The following is a 19,365-nucleotide window of genomic DNA, read 5'->3' as shown; positions in this document are numbered from 1 at the left end:
GATGTCTCCTGAATGTCAGGTAGTTGTTTATCGCCTTGACATCTGCTGGAAGGGTGTTCCACAGGGCGGGCGCCACTACCGAGAAGGCCCTCTGCCTGGTTCCCTGTAGCTTTGCTTCTCGCAATGAGGGAACCGCCAGAAGGCCCTCGGCGCTGGACCTCAGCGTCCGGGCAGAATGATGGGGGTGGAGACGCTCCTTCAGGTATACTGGACCGAGGCCGTTTAGGGCTTTAAAGGTCAGCACCAACACTTTGAATTGTGCTCGGAAACGTACTGGGAGCCAATGCAGGTCTTTCAAGACCGGTGTTATATGGTCTCGGCGGCCGCTCCCAGTCACCAGTCTAGCTGCCGCATTCTGGATTAGTTGTAGTTTCCGAGTCACCTTCAAAGGTAGCCCCACGTAGAGTGCATTGCAGTAGTCCAAGCGGGAGATAACCAGAGCATGCACCACTCTCGCGAGACAGTCCGCAGGCAGATAGGGTCTCAGCCTACGTACCAGATGGAGCTGGTAAACAGCTGCCCTGGACACAGATTTGACCTGTGCCTCCATGGACAGCTGTGAGTCCAAAATGACTCCCAGGCTGCGCACCTGGTCCTTCAGGGGCACAGTTACCCCATTCAGGACCAGGGAATCCTCCACACCTGCCCGCCTTCTGTCCCCCAAGAACAGTACTTCTGTCTTGTCAGGATTCAACCTCAATCTGTTAGCCGCCATCCATCCTCCAACCGCCTCCAGACACTCACACAGGACCTTCACCGCCTTCACTGGTTCTGATTTAAAAGAGAGGTAGAGCTGGGTATCATCCGCATACTGATGAACACCCAGCCCAAACCTCCTGATGATCTCTCCCAGCGGCCGCATGTAGATGTTGAAAAGCATGGGGGAGAGGACAGAGCCCTGAGGCACCCCACAAGTGAGAGCCCAGGGGTCTGAACACTCATCCCCCACCACCACTTTCTGAACACGGCCCAGGAGGAAGGAGCGGAACCACTGTATAACAGTGCCCCCAGCTCCCAGCCCCTCAAGACGGTCCAGAAGGATGCTATGGTCGATGGTATCGAACGCCGCTGAGAGATCCAGCAGAACTAGGAAACAGCTCTCACCTTTGTCCCTAGCCCGCCGAAGATCATCAACCAGTGCGACCAAGGCAGTTTCAGTCCCATGATGAGGCCTGAATCCCGACTGGAAGGGATCCAAATGGTCCGCTTCTTCCAGGCGTGCCTGGAGTTGTTCGGCAACCGCTCGCTCAATCACCTTGCCCAGGAATGGAAGATTTGAGACTGGGCGATAGTTGGCCATCGTGGCCGCATCTAGAGATGGTTTTTTAAGAAGCGGTTTAATAACCGCCTCTTTCAGCGGGTCTGGGAAGGCCCCCTCACGGAGGGAAGCATTCACCACCCCACCCCATTGTGTTCCTGTACCAATAATTTAGGAACTTTCACCACTGTAACTCCTAAGCCAAGTGTTACTGCCTGTGTTTCCTGAGTGGTGTATGGAAAAGCACATGAACCTGACTTTTGGATAGTTTGTAAGTAAGCCATCTTTATTAAATGTGTGGTCTTTTCTATGCTAAGGGAAGAGGGAAGTTTTGGAACATACAATGGCATGTTTTAAAGGTCTTACAGACTTAATTTTCATGCTTTACCTTGCTACATATTTTATGATTTTAAATCTCCGCTGAGGTTCTCTCACTGAAGAGCACTTGCCCCAAACCTGGTATCCAGAAAATTCTCCATTTATATACTTTTTTCAATGGTTTCCTGTAGGAGATAATAATGGACATAGCAATGCTTTTATAGTATCACTAATGACTGCTGTTGTGAAAGGCCACTGTGATTATTGTGCATACACTTAAACTTTAATTAAATATCCATAGGCTGTGCATTTTGTATTTAATTGCCATTTTCAGTGTGCTGTCCCCCGTCTCCCCAGCTACACTCATGCATTCCTGCTCCCTGAGATGAACACTTCATGCAAACTGACAAAGTGGAATTTCCACAAAAGCTTATGTTGGCTTTTATCATGCCACAAGACGTGTGTGTGTGTGTGTGTGTGTGTGTGTTTGTATTCCTATATAAGGGCAATCAACCCTCCGGCATAGCATGTGGCAAAACCTCCTAAAAAGCCATTGCTGGACAGAAGAAGCAGCGTACTAATGTTAAACCAGGCATAGGCAAACTCGGCCCTTCAGATATTTTGGCACTACAACTCCCATCATCCCTAGCCTACAGGAACAGTGGTCAGGGATGATGGGAGCTATAGTCCCAAAACATCTGGAGGGCCGAGTTTGCCTATGCCTGTGTTAGACTGTGATTCCCCCACACCTCATTCTGTTTTCCCCGTTCTAACCAGAAGTACAGTGGTGCCTCGCAAGACGAAAAGAATCCGTTCTGTGATTCTCTTCGTCTAGCGGTTTTTTCGTCTTGCGAAGCAAGCCCATTGACGGATTAGCGGATTAGCGCTATTAGCAGCTTTTAGCGGCTTTTAGCGGCTTATCTGCTGATCGGATCAGCTGATAAGCGGCTTAGCTGCTTAGAAAAAGGGGGGGGGAACCAGCAGGGACTCGCAAGACATTGTCATCTTGCGAAGCAAGCCCATAGGAAATTCGTTTTGCGAAGCACCTCCAAAACGGAAAACTCTTTCGTCTAGCGAGTTTTCCGTCTTGCGAGGCATTCGTCTTGCGGGGCACCACTGTACATAGCTAGGACAGTTAAAGGCAGCAGTTCTTGCCCAGCTGCCCAGCAAAACATGACTTTTTTCTCTTTTGTGCATCTGCTATGAACTCCCCCTCCCCCCTTCATCTTCCCATCTTCCCACAGACACTTGCTTCTCTTAAGGCGGAATTGGCTAAAACACAGGAATCCATCAAGGCCCTTCACAGCAAGAGGAGGTGGGTATGCAGACGTCTGTAGCCTTGATTAAGATCCTTGAGCCTTGGACTGTAACGCAGGTGGGAAGCCAAAGGAGAGCGTAGCCGGGGTGGGGGGAATGGGGCACTCTCAATCAGTGGTTTACATCCTCAGCGTTCAGGAGTGTTTGTCTCCGCATCCCTGTCTCAGCAGCAAGTGCAGCAAAGTGGCTGAGCCGGCTCGAAGGGGGAAGCACTTATCATCAATCAGGTTCGGCCGCTAGGTCAGAGAAGTGGGTGATAGGTATGTCTGGTGGTCCATCTTGAATAGAGAGTAGGCAGATAATCTCTCGCGCTTCCGTTCAGGTGTGGGGGTGGCACCTTGATTGCAATCACCAAAGGGCAGCGGCAAGTTGCGTCGCCAGAGAAAACGGGACGAAAGTCCCTTGGCAGCAAAGAAAGCCAGGGGAAAATGACAGTCACATCCATCCTGCCTTGGTAGCTAGTGACTAGCGAAGGAAATCCTGCATGCATATGCTCTGTGCAGCCGCCCCAAGGTCGGGACAGGGTAAAGGCACTGGCCACTCTCCAGTTTTTGCCGTCTTGGTCACCAAACCCACAACATACCAGTGCAAAGCAGAGCTCCTCAGGCTTCCTTCCTAACATCTGTTCAGTTCTGTGCCAGAAGTTGGAATAGGCTGTTGGGGAATTACTAGGATGACATGCTGACGATCCGATCTGGCTGTGTGGTGGCAAAATCCCTGACCAAGGCGATTGCTGGGATTGCAACCAAGAGCAGAAGGAGAAGAAGCAGCAATTAAGAAGGAAAATAGGCAACAAAGCAGCCCAGAGAAATATTTCATTCACAACCCACCCTCTGCCAATGCATAACTTTCAGCTAAAGAAACTGAACATTTGGTGCAACCCTAAGTTATAGCACTTTTTTTTTTTATTTAAAAGAAGAAAGGTTCCATGTGTGTTGTTGGGTTTCCAGAGGAAAATATTTCCACAGCCATCAAGGCTGCCTCTTTGCATGCTCAATTCATGTTAAAGACTGAGGAAGTGGGGGAGGAGACATTATCTAAGGCAGGGATAGGGAACCTCCATCTTGCATGCCAAAGTCGGCACCCCTGGGGTCCTAACTGATGTCACACCAGATGTGGGCCTGGTCTAGCCATGGCTGTGATTGAGAGCTTTAAAGTACACTTCTGATTGTTCCTTGGTCAATGGGGTTGCATGCAGCGTCTTTTAGATTTGGTATCCAATGCGACTCTTGCTAGGGTTGGCTGTTAGGATACTGCCTGGGAGACGGGGACATCAGGCAGGCCCTCAGCTGGCTCCGGACGATCACCGGTTTCCCGTGGAACAACATCAGCCAGTCAGCGACACAAGCCTCAAATACATTTAGAGACCCGTGCACGCTCTGTCAGCAGAGTGTGTAAATCACCTCACAGCAGAAGAGGCGGACAGAGAAATATGTGCAAGCATATTTACAGCATTTACCGTATTTTTCGCTCTATAAGATGCACCAGACCACAAGACGCACCTAGCTTTGGAGGAGGAAAATAAGAAAAAAAATATTCTGAATCTCAGAAGCCAGAACAGCAAGAGGGATCGCTGCGCAGTGAAAGCAGCAATCCCTCTTGCTGTTCTGGCTTCTGGGATAGCTGTGCAGCCTGAATTCGCCCCATAAGGCGCACACACATTTCCTCTTACTTTTTAGGAGGGAAAAAGTGAGTCTTATAGAGCAAAAAATACGGTATTCATCGTAGTTCAGGAGCAAAGGAAAACATGTCTGCTTGCCTTCGTGTCCAGCAAAACAGCCAGTATAGCAAAAGCAGCATACAACGGAAGTTCCCAGCAGATTGTACCCTTTTAAGGTGGAATGGAACTATACCTGTACCCTTTTAAGGTGGAATGGAACTATATCCTAACATTGGCTTCATTAGGGAACTCTCCACTGCAGAGTTCCTCCCACCATTCCTCTGCATCCAACCAGTCCAGGTAGCCATGGCGGTGCGGGAAGGTTGCCCAGGCAACCATGCAGGAGTAGCAGTAGCAGCTGAAAGGACCCTGCCTAAATAAACTAAAAAAATAAAAACTGGACAAAAAAAATCAAGGAAATTGGACACACATTCACTGGAGAGCCAGTGTGGTGTAGTAGTTAAGAGCGGTGGACTCGTAATCTGGTGAACCGGGTTCGATTCCCTGCTCCTCCACCTGCAGCTGCTGGGTGACCTTGGGCCAGTCACACTTCTTTGAGGTCTCTCAGCCCCACTCACCTCACAGAGTGTTTGTTGTGGGGGAGGAAGGGAAAGGAGATTGTTAGCTGCTTTGAGACTCCTGAAGGGGAGTGAAAGGCGGGATATCAAATCCAAACTCCTCCTCTTCTACCGCTCAGCTGTCTTAGGAGGACAAAGAGCCTACAAAAGTCCCAAGCTCTGATGTTGTCATTCAGTTCAACCTGTTGGTGGGGAAAGCATCCTCAAAGAAAACTTGCCTCACAGTCAGGCATCATCAAACTGCTCATTTTTCAGTGGTCAGGTGCCACCAAAGCAGACATAATGGGGATTATAATCCCATACTGCCACCACTGGTGAAAGGGTCACATTGCAGCCAAATAACTCTATATTATAATCCTATACTGCCACCACTGGTGAAAGGGTCACATAGCAGCCAAATAACTCTATATTATAATCCTATACTGCCACCACTGGTAAAAGGGTCACATTGCAGCCAAATAACTCTATATTATAATCCTATACTGCCACCACTGGTAAAAGGGTCACATTGCAGCCAAATAACTCTACATTATAATCCTATACTGCCACCACTGGTAAAAGGGTCACATTGCAGCCAAATAACTCTATATTATAATCCTATACTGCCACCACTGGGGAAAGGGTCACATTGCAGCCAAATAACTCTATATTATAATCCTATACTGCCACCACTGGGGAAAGGGTCACATTGCAGCCAAATAACTCTACATTATAATCCTATACTGCCACCACTGGTAAAAGGGTCACATTGCAGCCAAATAACTCTATATTATAATCCTATACTGCCACCACTGGTAAAAGGGTCACATTGCAGCCAAATAACTCTGCTGCCACTACAGGCCAAACACACGTAGTACAACAACAACACTGCACTGCACTGATTCCTGCTGAAAGTGGGGCACTGGGCAGAAATTCAACTCCAAAAGCAAGCCAAATTTTGAGCAGGAAACTTTGCAGCACTGGGTTGAATCCAAGCTGCAGTCACCAAGATTCTCCCTTCGCAACCTCGACTTAAACCTGAGTGCAGTCTTGATTCTTCATTTGAAGTTGAACCATCTGGAATAAAATAATGTCAGGCGGCAGCCTCAGGTGGCAGTCTTATGTGCCTCGCAGAGAATGAGCCAAATCTGGATCCAGCCCACCAACGAAGACCAATTCCTCACACCTGCTCTAAGTTATGTGTGGCCCAAGCTGTTCATAGGTAAAAACCAGCGACATAGATATCGATAAAATATAACAGGAGAGGCAGCACAGAAAAAGGTGCACTGGTGGGATGTTTGTTCCCTGTTGAGAAGTAGAACCCATGTTCCATATCAGCTGAAAGCTGTTTTCTGGAATAACCTCACAGAAAGCACACCTGAGCAGTGCAGTTTCGGAGGTAAGATAGCTTGAAAGGCAACAACAACCAGTAAGAAAGACACAAGTCTTTGGTGTATATGGTAAAGTAAAGGTAAAAGGACCCCTGACCATTAGGTCCAGTCGTGACTGACTTTGGGGTTGCAGGGCTCATCTCGCTTTATTGGCCAAGGGAGCTGGCGTACAGCTTCCGGGTCATGTGGCCAGCATGACTAAGCCGCTTCTGGCAAACCAGAGCAGCGCATGGAAACGCTGTTTACCTTCCCGCCAGAGCAGTACCTATTTATCTCCTTGCACTTTTGAGGTGCTTTCGAACTGCTAGGTTGGCAGGAGCAGGGTCCGAGCAACGGGAGCTCACCCCGTCGCGGGGATTCGAACCACAGACCTTCTCATCAGCAAGTCCTAGGCTCTGTGGTTTAACCCACAGGTGGTACACTATTCTTAAGTCATCGGACTCCCAGCACTTCCTGATCTGCCCTCACGAAACCCAGGCCAATGTACAGTGTATGAAAGCGCTCCTTGTTGCTTTATTTAATTATTTTGGGGTGGGTTTTTTTTTTGAAACATTGTGTTTTCCGGCAGGTACTTAAAGAAGCAACTGAACAAGTGCAAGGGCAAAATACAGCTCCTTCACTCGGCTCAGGAAGACAGAAACCGTGCGCTACCAGCAAAGTTCCGTGAGCTATTAGGAAGCCAGGAAAGCCTCAAGCTGGAACTTCAGGAAATGAGAGAGGAAATTAAGGTAACAGAATGGGGTCAACGGCTCTTTGCTTAGGGACAAATCACCCTTAATTGCTTGAAGTATCCCCTTTCTTCTCACAAGTGGAGCCTTCTGGGTCAGCAAGGGGTGACTAAGACCTGGCTTTCCCCTTGCATGGTAGGCCTGCTGTTTATCACTTGAAGTTGCAGACATGGCCTCACATGACTCATCGCCACCCCATCATGACCAATAAATCCCTCCAACACAGAATCCAAGATGTCGGAGAATCATAGAATCATAGAGTTGGAAGAGACCACAAGGGCCATCGAGCCCAACCCCCTGCCAAGCAGGAAACACCATCAGAGCACCCCTGACATATGGTTGTCAAGCCTCTGCTTAAAGACCTCCAAAGTAGGAGACTCCACCACACTCCTTGGCAGCAAATTCCACTGTCAAACAGCTCTTACTGTCAGGAAGTTCTTCCTAATGTTTAGGTGGAATCTTCTTTCTTGTAGTTTGGATCCATTGCTCCGTGTCTGCTTCTCTGGAGCAGCAGAAAACAACCTTTCTCCCTCCTCTATGTGACATCCTTTTATATATTTGAACATGGCTATCATATCACCCCTTAACCTCCTCTTCTCCAGGCTAAACATGCCCAGCTCCCTTAGCCGTTCCTCATAAGGCATCGTTTCCAGGCCTTGGACCATTTTGGTTGCCCTCCTCTGGACACGTTCCAGTTTGTCAGTGTCCTTCTTGAACTGTGGTGCCCAGAACTGGACACAGTACTCCAGGTGAGGTCTGACCACCTAACATGCATCTAGCGAGCTTCTGGAGGAACATCCCATCATGGGGAGAGTCTCCTTCTGAAGTCTGAAGTGACACGGCCCAGGCACTTCCATGAGGACTAGCCCTAAATGGCTAGATGCTGCTCAGTTCATAATGAACACAATTAAAAGCCACACAGTTAGAAAACAGTCACATTGGAAATTTTGGCTTGTTCCTCATTTGGGCTCCAGGCACGATTTGGTCAAATCCTTGCAGTCGCAGGATAAAGAACCAAAGCAGGTTAGTTGGAGTGCCTTATCTTCAAGGACTTTACAAGCCTGCCTCCATTATTTTCCATGTTTTGTCCCTCGGCTTTTGCATATTTCTCACCTGTTTATGAAATAAATAATTTTAATATACCCCTATTGACAGATTTGCATAATATATTCCTTTGGGAGAATTTCAGGTCTCCTGCTTTCATTTTCCAGCTTTTAAAATGATGTCCTTAGTTATAATATTATTTCCAATTGGATAGGCATGATTTCTTTTTGGCAGGATGACCCTAACAATTTGATTGCATGAATCACCCATTCTGGGCATCACACAATTTTAAAATCTACAATATGATTTCCTCCATTAAATACTTTGAGAATCATTTCCAAGCCAGTTACCCCTTGGGCTGTTACCCTCTCCAGCTTTTGTGAACATAGTGGGAGTTGTTTAGGTAAAGGTAAAAGCACCCCTGACCATTAGGTCCTGTCGTGGCCGACTCTGGGGTTGCGGCGCTCATCTCGCTTTATTAGCTGAGGGAGCCGGCGTACAGCTTCCGGGTCATGTGGCCTGCATGACTAAGCCGCTTCTGGCAAACCAGAGCAGCGCACAGAAACACTGTTTACCTTCCTGCCGGAGCGGTACCTAATTATCTACTTGCACTTTTGCTAGGTTGGCAGGAGCAGGGACCGAGCAACGGGAGCTCACCCGTCACGGGGATTCAAACCGCCGACCTTCTGAACAGCAAGTCCTAGGCTCTGTGGTTTAACTAACCCACAGCACCACCCGCATCCCGGGAGTTGTTTATTGAGGCTCAGATTGTGATAACTGATTAAATGATTCTGAAATGTGGAGAGACAATGGTGTATAATACATAATTGGAGTTTTCACTCTGAAGTTGAGGCAAAGCAGCAAGGTCTAATCAACCTTTTCTTTGACTCAGGAAGAAAAAATTTGTGTAATGTGTATGGACCTGTTTTCTCAAGCAGTAATACATATGTTCATGTCTGCCATGATTTTCCAACCAAAGCAAATTTCAAAGGCAGTTAGTGCCATTGCCCTTCAAAGGCAATGCTGTGCCATTGAGATTAACTGTCCAAAAGAAAAAGAATCAAAATCTCCCCTGAGCCAGCATGACCTTCGAGTAATCGTAAGATGTTATTTAGGTCACGTCTGAGAGTTTTTCCCTATGATGATGATGATGATGATGATGATGTTCAGTAGTGAAACAAGCTCAACTCAGATGCCTTTATTTCACAGGTGAAAAGCTAAAGTCCAGGAATATTTGAGAAAATCTCAGCATCGCTCAGGGGTCAATGGGAAAGTTGATGAGTCACAGTTGCCATTCCAACAAGCTTATTCATGTTGGACTGTCAGGGCCAGTCATTGGGCAGCTGTGGCAGTAAAAAGGAATCAATCAAGTGGAAAGTGACCCTGAACTTGGAGGGGATGTCACAGGATCACACCTATCAGAATAGGATTCTGAATAAAGTAGCTTGCTTGGGCCTTTAAGATCCAGTCATCTTGTGCTTTATATTCATTATTCCACCATTTTTACTCAGAGGTTGTGTTTTGTTTTTATGCAGTATTCACAATGCTAAATATGCAACTGCTTTGCTCATTTTGTTCCTTTTGCCCGCTGGCTTACCAGTCTCCTAACATTGCCAGTTCCTGACAACAGGACCACTAGTCTTTTGGTCCTTTTTTATTATGAAGAGGGACAGCCAGTGTTTCTTGAGCTTCAGAAAATTTTAAGGGAGCGTTACGTAACAGCCATTCTTTACCCCAGCGGTCCCTAATCAGGTGCCCTCCCAGATGTTTTGGTCTACAACTCCCATCAGCTGCAACCAGCAGGACCAATGGTCAATGACGATGGGAGTTGTATTCCAGCAACATCTAGAGGGTGTTCGAAGGCTGCAGAGAAAGGGTGTGGTGTAGAGAGAGGAGATGTGGCCTGTAGAGAAAAGGTGTGGCCTGTAGAGAAAAGGTGTGGCCTAGAGAGAGGAGGTGTGGCCTGTAGAGAAAAGGTGTGGCCTAGAGAAATGAGGTGTGGCATGAGGAGAGAGTGGGGCTGAGGAGGGGGTGTGGCCTGCAGAGAAAGGGTGTAGTGTAGAGAGAGGAGGTGTGGTGTTATGTACTGAAGTTCTCACCCTGGGCCAGCAGGGGGATACTGTAGATAGTTCAGGTCCACATATGCAAATAAGGGATCAAAAGTGATGTTCAGTGATTGGATAGTTACAGAAAGTTGTTACAGTTACATTGTACTGGAGCTCTATATAAGCAGGCTGGCTGAACCCTTCAGTTCAGTCCTACCCATCCAAGGGAATTTCCAGATTCCTTATTGCATATCAAAACCACCCATTTAGTGCAACCCTTCTCTATAGCTTTTTCCGAATGATGATTTCCCCTCTCTGTGCACATACATGAACGTTTTAAGTCACATCTCATCTTTCCTTTGCAAACTCTTAGAACATCGCTATATGGAGCAAGGAGCCCTTGAAGGAAAGAAATCTCCAGACTGGATCTGGTTGCACTTCGTTAAAGCCCAACCGTGGGGTATACTCAAAATATAAGTCTCCAGAGCTCCTCTCCTCTTGGATTAAAAGTAAGTGGCTTTTGGAACCACAGGGCGGTCATCTCGCCAGAAATGCAGGAGGATCACCGGAGAACAAGCTGAGAGCCCAATTCTTCCCGAATGTTCCCCCTGAGGTTGCTCATCATGAAAGCCCCCAAGAGAGAACTGCTCCACTAACAGACTGCTCTGAAGCAAACAGGGACCGTCTCAGTAACGGGATTAGGAGCATAAGCCCTAACTATTCCACGGCAACGGAAGCTCTTCATAATGAGATGCAGATGGAGGAGGAGGAACTGCAACAGTTAATGATGAAGTTGAAGGATGCCTTGTCTGTCCAAGTATGGCAAGGTAAGAATTCTCAATGCTGCCTGGATCATCAAAGGGCTTGATTTGATTTGCAACTCAGTCTTCAATTATTGTTATTATTATTTTTATTCTATTATTTATACCCCACCCATCTGGCTGGGTTTCCCGCGCCACTCAACAGAATATGAATAATAAGAAAGCGATAAAACATCAGAAATTAAAAACTTCCCTAAACAGGGCTGCCTTCGGATGTCTTCTAAAAATCAGTTGTTTATTTCCTTGACATCTGGTGGGAGGGTGTTCCACAGCACTACCAAGAAGGCCCTCTGCCTGGTTCCCTGTAGCTTCACTTTTCACAGTGAGGAAACTGCCAGAAGGCCCTCGGCACTGGATCTCAGCGTCCGGGCTGAAAGATGGGGATGGAGACACTCCTTCAGGTATACTGGACCGAGGCCGTTTAGGGCTTTAAAGCTCAACACCAACACTTTCAATTGTGCTCGGAAACATACTGGGAGCCTGTGTAGGTCTTTCAGGACCGGTGTTATATGGTCTTGGCGGCTGCTCCCAGTCACCAGTCTAGCTGCCGCTTTCTATTTTCCATGCCACAGCTACGCAGTGATTATGAAGGAGAAGATCTCTGCCTTCTCCTGGCTGATTACAGCGAGGCCCCTTGTGGAATGAGGAGGAGGAGGAACTATCTCCAAGTCACGGAGAATAGCTGTCAGCTTCAGCATCTGTTTCTTAATAAATAAACCAACCCTGGACACCAACATATTTGTGCTGCTGGGTGATATAAATCTATTCTAGTGGGTGATACTTTCCATTGCTATAAATGGGTACATTACTAATCCAATCCATTGTGGATCTGAAGTAATTGGGATTTAGCCCATGTAGTAGAGTTTGACTCAAGCCTAGAACATGCGTCCTAAATCCAGGCATTCTACCTAACCAGACTGTGGACCTGTTAGTTAGGGATCTGTGACTGCACAAAATATATCATATCTAAGTCATTATGCAGCAGAGATGTTCAAATGTCATAGGGAGCCGTGCTGAAGAAACCAACATCGCCTATAGAAGTTCATACCATAATACTTCCAGCCTCCACCAATCTGATGCCAACCAATAATTTTGGACTGCAATTCCCATCAGCCCCAGATGGAGGGCACCAGGTTGGCAATATAGTTCAGGGCCCAAAAATGGACCAAGATGCATTTCAAAATATATATTTAGGATGAACAATGTTCAGAAGTATGAACTTAGAGAGAAAATGGGTATTTTGTGAGAAACATCTAAATATTCCCGCAGGTTTTGTTTGTAAAAAAAATCAGAGCTCAATGCAGAAATGGCACATATGGGGAAACTGACACAGTCTAGAAATAAGCTGATCTTCCCATTCCTACCTCAGACCATTCTCTAGGTATTATTAATCTGTATTAGCCAAAACAGAGCAGAACAGAGCAGAACAGATTTTGCTGTTGTGGTCAGTGCAGCAGGTACAGCGGTTGGGTGTGGGAAATGTCTCCTGCCTAGGTTAAAGGTAAAGGTAAAGGGACCCCTGACCATTAGGTCCAGTCGCAGACGACTCTGGGGTTGCGGCGCTCATCTCGCTTTATTGGCCGAGGGAACCAGCGTCCAGCTTCCAGGTCATGTGACCAACATGGCTAAGCCGCTTCTGGCGAACCAGAGCAGCGCACGGAAACGCCGTTTACCTTCCCTGTTGTTTTAGCTTTTGAAGCACTTACTGAATGTCATTCATGCCTGTTTTCCGGGAACAAGATTAAGTCTTTTGATGTCATTATTTTTCACCTTTTAGATAAGCTTCAGGAGCGCTGTGGACTCTTTCATACCCAAGGGGTTCCCATTCACTTGTGTCCCTCATTCAATTTAAAAGATGCAAATTTCATTCATTTCCCTGGTGGCAAAATTATTTTTAGAAGGCATCCAGTCCCTTTTTCAAGAGTGTGATTTGCAGCACCTTCTGATTTTATAGGCTCATTATCATATATTTGAATGAGCTTTCCTGATCAAGTGTGTTATTAAGTAGGCCTCTTGTGTCACTTTAGAGATGCAGCAGTTCTGTCCGCACATAGCAGCGTACTTTGAACTGATACCTCTTATATTGACATTTTATAAATGAGGGCCAATAAACGATATCTTTCTTTTAAATACTCAAACTTGCTAAGACTGCTCTTTGTTGCTATGCAGGGCACCAGTGTACTAATGAGTTTAGAGTAACGTTCTGCAGTCTCAGTGACCCTTATGTTAATCAGAATAAATCAAGATCAGGTATAGCAATTAGCGCATTCTTTTGGGTATATGCTTACACTTCCATTACTTCCTCTGAGTAATTATATTGGCTTATCTATGTAAACAGGAAAGCGGGTGGTGCTGTGGGTTAAACCACAGAGCCTAGGGCTTGCCAATCAGAAGGTCGGCGGTTTGAATCCCCACGACAGGGTGAGCTCCCGTTGCTCGGTCCCTGCTCCTGCCAACCTAGCAGTTTGAATGCATATCAAAGTGCAAGTAGATAAATAGGTACCGCTCTGGCAGAAAGGTAAACGGTGTTTCCGTGCACTGCTCTGGTTCACCAGAAGCGGCTTAGTCATGCTGGCCACATGACCCAGAAGCTGTACGCCGGCTCCCTCGGCCAATAAAGCGAGATGAGCGCCGCAACCCCAGAGTCGGTCGTGACTGGACCTAATGGTCAGGGGTCCCTTTACCTTTATAAGTAACCAAATTACTAGTAGCAGCGTCTTGTTCCTGCTTCATCCATCCTGCCTGCAACTGATTGCTTTCTGGAAGTCTGCGTATGCTCTGCTAAGGTCTGGCTAAGGTCCTGCAACAGCTCAAAGATGCAAAACACCAATATCTTCACCCCCATCGTTCAGCCCAGACACTGAGATCCGTTTGCTCGTTGGCACTAAATCACGGTTTCTATTTGATTTTATATATGCAGTTGTTTGAATATGTTTTTATTCTATGATGTGTGTGATTGCTTCACAGTGCTGCATAGGAAGCTATTGTATTCATAAATGAAATTTATAACCAGTACAATAATTATGAAATCTCAGTCTTACATGGGAACTGAAAATTCCTTGCTCTACATGACAAGGCAAGGATTTGTTTTGTTTGTTAAAATGTGCATTGGAGCCACATATTATTTCTGCTCTCTCTCTCTCTCTCTTTTCCAGGTCAGCTCTCTGTTCTTAAGGAAGGATTGCTCTTAACAGCTAACAATGTTTGCAAGTCTTTCTCTGATCTTATCAACCAAGTAACTTTGCCAACTAGGAAATATGGTTATGCTGATATTGGTTCTCCTGCCTCCATCACTGCTGGATTGCCTAAGGTAAAAAAGACAGCTACAGGATACTAATTCTCCAAAAGTGTCCAGAAATTCATTTAGAGTTAGTTGGCATGGTTATATTCTGGAACAGAAGATTTTCATGCAATGCTACAGTCAAAACTTCTGTACAGTAGTTTTTTCCTCTGGTTTTGTATTCTAATTTTAATATTAATATTGAAATGGCATATTAAACCATCATAGATTGATGTTAACATTTTTTCAATGTTCCTGTCTCCTGTCAAATGACTTTTCAAGAAACAATATCTTTAGGTTAAGTCCAATCAACTGAGCACTTTTACATCATCCCAACGATTTCAGTGACAGAATAAAAGCGCATCCTTCAATCTTTTTCTAAATGTGGTTAGCAGTGGCCAGATCTTTATGATATATATATATATATATATATATATATATATATATATATATATATGGTAGTATAGTAAGGATGGTTTTTTCAAACAAGGAGTGATTGGTCTGAGTGTTGATTATTGATGTTGTTACTTTTTTATGTTCTAAGATTCTCAAAATGTGCTCAATACTAGCATGTACAAACACCATCAATGAATATACTCATACTGTAACTCATTTTAAGGGAGAACCCCTAAGCTTCCAGGAAGGGTGTCTGGAAGCTCATTAGATACGGCAGACCTCCTTTTCCCTAGTCAGTAGGTCCTCCAGTGTGGTGGTGATAAGTTCTGCCACCATTACTGAACTGCCCTCAGTTTTCCAGGGATAAGAAGGACAAAAAGGATGGTGTAGATCAGGGTGGACTGGGAGAGGCTATAGATCTGTCATATCTAAAGCTCCATCACCTGCTTCTTGGGAGAAAAGCAAGGACAAACCTGGACAGCATGTTAGAAAGCAGAGACATCACCTTGCCAACAAAGGTCCGTATAGTAAAAGCTATGGTTTTCCCAGTAGTGATGTATGGAAGTGAGAGCTGGACCATAAAGAAGGCTGATCGCCGAAGAATTGATGCTCTTGAATTATGGTGCTGGAGGAGACTCTTGAGAGTCCCATGGACTGCAAGAAGATCCAACCTCTCCATTCTGAATGAAATTCATCTCTGAGTGCTCACTGGAAGGACAGATCCTGAAGTTGAGGCTCCAATACTTTGGCCACCTCATGAGAAGAGGAGACTCCCTGGAACAGACCCTGATGTTGGGAAAGATGGAGGACACAAGGAGAAGGGGACGACAGAGGATGAGATGGTTGGACAGTGTTCTCGAAGCTACAAACATGAGTCTGACCAAACTGTGGGAGGCAGTGGAAGACAGGAGAGCCTGGCGTGCTCTGGTCCAAGGGGTCATGAAGAGTCGGACACGACTAAACGACTAAACAACAAAATCATTCCCAAGTCAAGTCCTTAAACTGGGAGGGGGGCCAGAGTTGGTGCATCCTGTTTCGCCACTTGATGCAAAAGTGTCATCAGGATCCTGCCACCACCCCTGAGGCCTCCACCTCCCTCAACTCAGGCTTCAAAGAATAAATGAATATTTTCATAGAATCCTAGAGTTGGAAGGGACCCAAAGAGTCCCAAGGCCCTGCAAAGCAGGAATAACAGCTAAAGAATCCATGGCCTCTTCTTTAAGAACTTCCAAGGAAGGAGAGCCCTTCACCTTCCTTCCCCTGTCAAACAGCTCTTACTGCCAGAAAGTTCTTCCTGGTGTTTATTCGAAATCTTCTTCCTTGTATTTTGGGTCCTTCCCTCGAGAGCAGCTTTGGGTTCAAAACATCAAAGAGTCCTTTGACTCCTTAAAGATTACCTTGCACTTTATTTATTTATTAACATTCTTATATTACATCGGTAAACATTGTCATATTACATTACAGGACTTACTATAATTTCCAACATGTATACAAAAAATTATATACAATTTTTATATACCTTAGAAAGAAAATGAAACAACAAAAAAAGAAAGAACAAAGAAAAAACAAACATATTTTTCCAGAAATCATATACATACCAACACTCTAGACTTCCTGTCTTTCCCGTTGTATATTCCTTTTTTTTACAAAAGAATGTACTCTTATTATTGTATATTTCATTACATTTTATCTAATACATTCCTATATCAATATGTGCTCTTAGTCTTATTTCTAAACGCAGTCTCACTCCAGCGTCAATCAAATGCTAGCATAGATAGCGAACCTTTACTGTATTTTTGAACATATGTTTTATATCTGTCCCACTTTTCCATAAATTTTTGTTTTGAATTGCCTCTCAGGGTATTTGTTAACTGTGCCATTTCAGCAAATTCTCATAGCTTGCAATGCCAGTCCGTTATTGTCGGGGCTTCTTGTTCCTTCCACCCCTTTGCCACCAAAGTCTGAACTGCGGCCCTTGCATATAAAAATACCTCCCTAAAGGCCAACAATGATTAACAGAAATGCCGACTCCTTAAAGATTACCAAATGGCTTGTGGCAAAATATTTGTGGTCTCTAGGCCTTTCAAGATTACCGTATTTTTCGCTCTATAGGACGCACCTTTTCCCCTGCAAAAATTAAGGAGAAATGTGTGTGCGTCCTATAGAGCTGAGCGGCTAAGCCCAAAGCCAGAACAGGGAGACGGATCGCTGCGGAGCGCTCCGTCTCGCTGTTTTAGCTTGGGGTTAGCTGCGCAAAGCCTCCGCCGGGCAGCAGGGTGCCTTCACCCCACTGCTCTGTGGAGGCTACGACGGCTGCACGAAGGTGTGGGGGGGGAAGCTGCAACACTAGTCCCACAAGCTCAGGGGGCAGCAGGAAGGTGCCTTTGCGCTGTTCCCCGACCTTGTCTTTGGGGGTGGCGGTGGGGGAAAGCAGCGGTGGGGTCGAAAGGAACCCAAAGCCTCCGGAGCCCAGCAGGAACTCCCACTGGGCTCCGGAGGCTTCGGGTGAATGCACCTTGTTTTAGAGGGGGAGAACAACAACAACAAATTTTTTTCCTGTTCTCCCCCTCCTATGGTCCGGTGCGTCCTATGGTCTGGTGCATCCTATAGAGCGAAAAATATGGTACATTACTGTGGGTGTGGCTCTCCCTTGGGTTTTGTTTGAATCAATACATTCAGTGTGAAACCACAAAGTATGACACAAGGAACACAGTAGTTTGGGTTTTTTTAATTATGCACATACATGCACACATCCAGGAAGGGTTGCAGTTTACTGTTGCAGAACCTGACTTTGGCTGTAAGGTGTGCATGATTTGTCTGACTGGGGCTCTTCTCCCTTCGAGAGAGCTCTGTCTCGCGCATGCTGAGATACAAGTGATTTTTATTTTTACTTCTGGGCAGTTTACGCATTTGTCAGCATGCATGTGGGAGAAGCACCCAATGGGTACTTGGGTAGCAGCCAGCACCTGAAAATGAAAGGCATTGTACAGTGGTGCCCCGCAAGACGAATGCCTCGCAAGACGGAAAACTCGCTAGACGAAAGAGTTTTCCGTTTTGGAGGTGCTTCGCAAAACGAATTTCCTATGGGCTTGCTTCACAAGACGACAATGTCTTGCGAGTTCCTGCTGGGTTTTTTCCTCCCCCCTTCCCCCCCCCTGACCTTGGGCCAGTCACACTTCTTTGAAGTCTCTCAGCCCCACTCACCTCACAGAGTGTTTGTTGTGGGGGAGGAAGGGAAAGTAGAATGTTAGCCGCTTTGAGACTCCTTAAAGGGAGTGAAAGGCGGGATATCAAATCCAAACTCCTCCTCCTCCTTTTTCTAAGCCGCTAAGCCGCTTATCAGCTGATCCGACCAGCAGATAAGCCGCTAATAGCCGCTAAAAGCCGCTAATAGCGCTAATAGCGCTAATCCGCTAATCCGTCAATGGGCTTGCTTCGCAAGACGAAAAAACCACTAGGCGAAGAGAATCACAGAACGGATTCTTTTCATCTTGCAAGGCACCACTGTATTCTCTTCTTTTCTGTACTGGGAAGCTAGCTACTTACAAACTTATTAAAGAAACAGAATTCCCGGGCTGTATAATTACCGTATTTTTCTCTCTATAGGACGCACCGGACCATCGGAGGGGGAGAACAGGAAAAAAATATCTCCCCCTCTCTGCTCAGCGCCCCTTCAGCGAAGCGGCAGGAAAAACGGAGCTCCTTCCATTTCTCCTCCCGCTTTGCTGAAGGGGCGCTGCGCAGAGAGGGAAAACTGTGCAGCACCTCTCCAGCGAAGTGAAGCCTAGAGAGCAAGAGTGATCGGTGTGCACCGACCCCTCTCGCTCTCTAGGCTTCAGACGGCTATCCGCAAGTCCCGCTGCACTCCGAAGGCTTGCGGATAGCCGCCTGAAGCCCCCGGAGCGCAGCGGGAGTTCCCACTGCACTCCGGGAGCTTCGGGCAGCTTCAGCGAAAGCAACGTGAAGCCTCCGGAGCGCGGGGGAAGCTCTTCCTCTGCGCTACGGATAATAATAATAATAATAATAATAATAATAATAATAATAATAATTTATTATTTCTACCCCGCCCATCTGGCTGGGTTTCCCCAGCCACTCTGGGCGGCTTCCAAAAGAATATTAAAATACTATGATACATCAAACATTAAAAGCTTCCCTAAACAGGGCTGCCTTCAGATGTCTTCTAAAAGTCTGGTAGTTGTTGTTCTCTTTGACATCTGGTGGGAGGGCGTTCCACAGGGAGGGCGCCACTACCGAGAAGGCCCTCTGCCTGGTTCCCTGTAACCTCGCTTCTCGCAGTGAGGGAACCGCTAGAAGGCCCTCGGTGCTGGACCTCAGTGTCCGGGTAGAACGATGGACGTGGAGACGCTCCTTCAGGTATACTGGACCGAGGCCGTTTAGGGCTTTAAAGGTCAGCACCAACACTTTGAATTGTGCTCGGAAACGTACTGGGAGGCTTCACATTGCTATCGCTGAAGCCAAGGAGCCTGCATTCGCTCCATAGGATGCGCGCACATTTCCCCATAATTTTTGAAGGGGGAAAAGTGCGTCCT

At 46.4% G+C, this 19,365-nt stretch overlaps 1 protein-coding gene across 1 annotated transcript in view; it reads left to right on the top strand.

The window, feature by feature from the left end:
* DYTN (dystrotelin) overlaps positions 1 to 19,365 on the top strand; it is a 42,800-nt gene that overhangs the window by 23,008 nt on the left and 427 nt on the right. Inside the window, exons 12-15 of the mRNA XM_082239753.1 lie at positions 2,821 to 2,891; positions 7,070 to 7,229; positions 10,692 to 11,145; positions 14,295 to 14,449. Coding sequence (XP_082095879.1) covers positions 2,821 to 2,891; positions 7,070 to 7,229; positions 10,692 to 11,145; positions 14,295 to 14,449 — 840 coding nt within the window. The remainder of the gene's footprint in view (positions 1 to 2,820; positions 2,892 to 7,069; positions 7,230 to 10,691; positions 11,146 to 14,294; positions 14,450 to 19,365) is intronic.

The sequence above is a fragment of the Podarcis vaucheri genome (genome assembly GCF_965113315.1).
Source record: "Podarcis vaucheri genome assembly, chromosome: 1".
In the NCBI taxonomy this organism is placed as follows: Eukaryota; Metazoa; Chordata; class Lepidosauria; order Squamata; family Lacertidae; genus Podarcis; species Podarcis vaucheri.
This window is presented reverse-complemented; position numbering and strand designations above follow the sequence as displayed.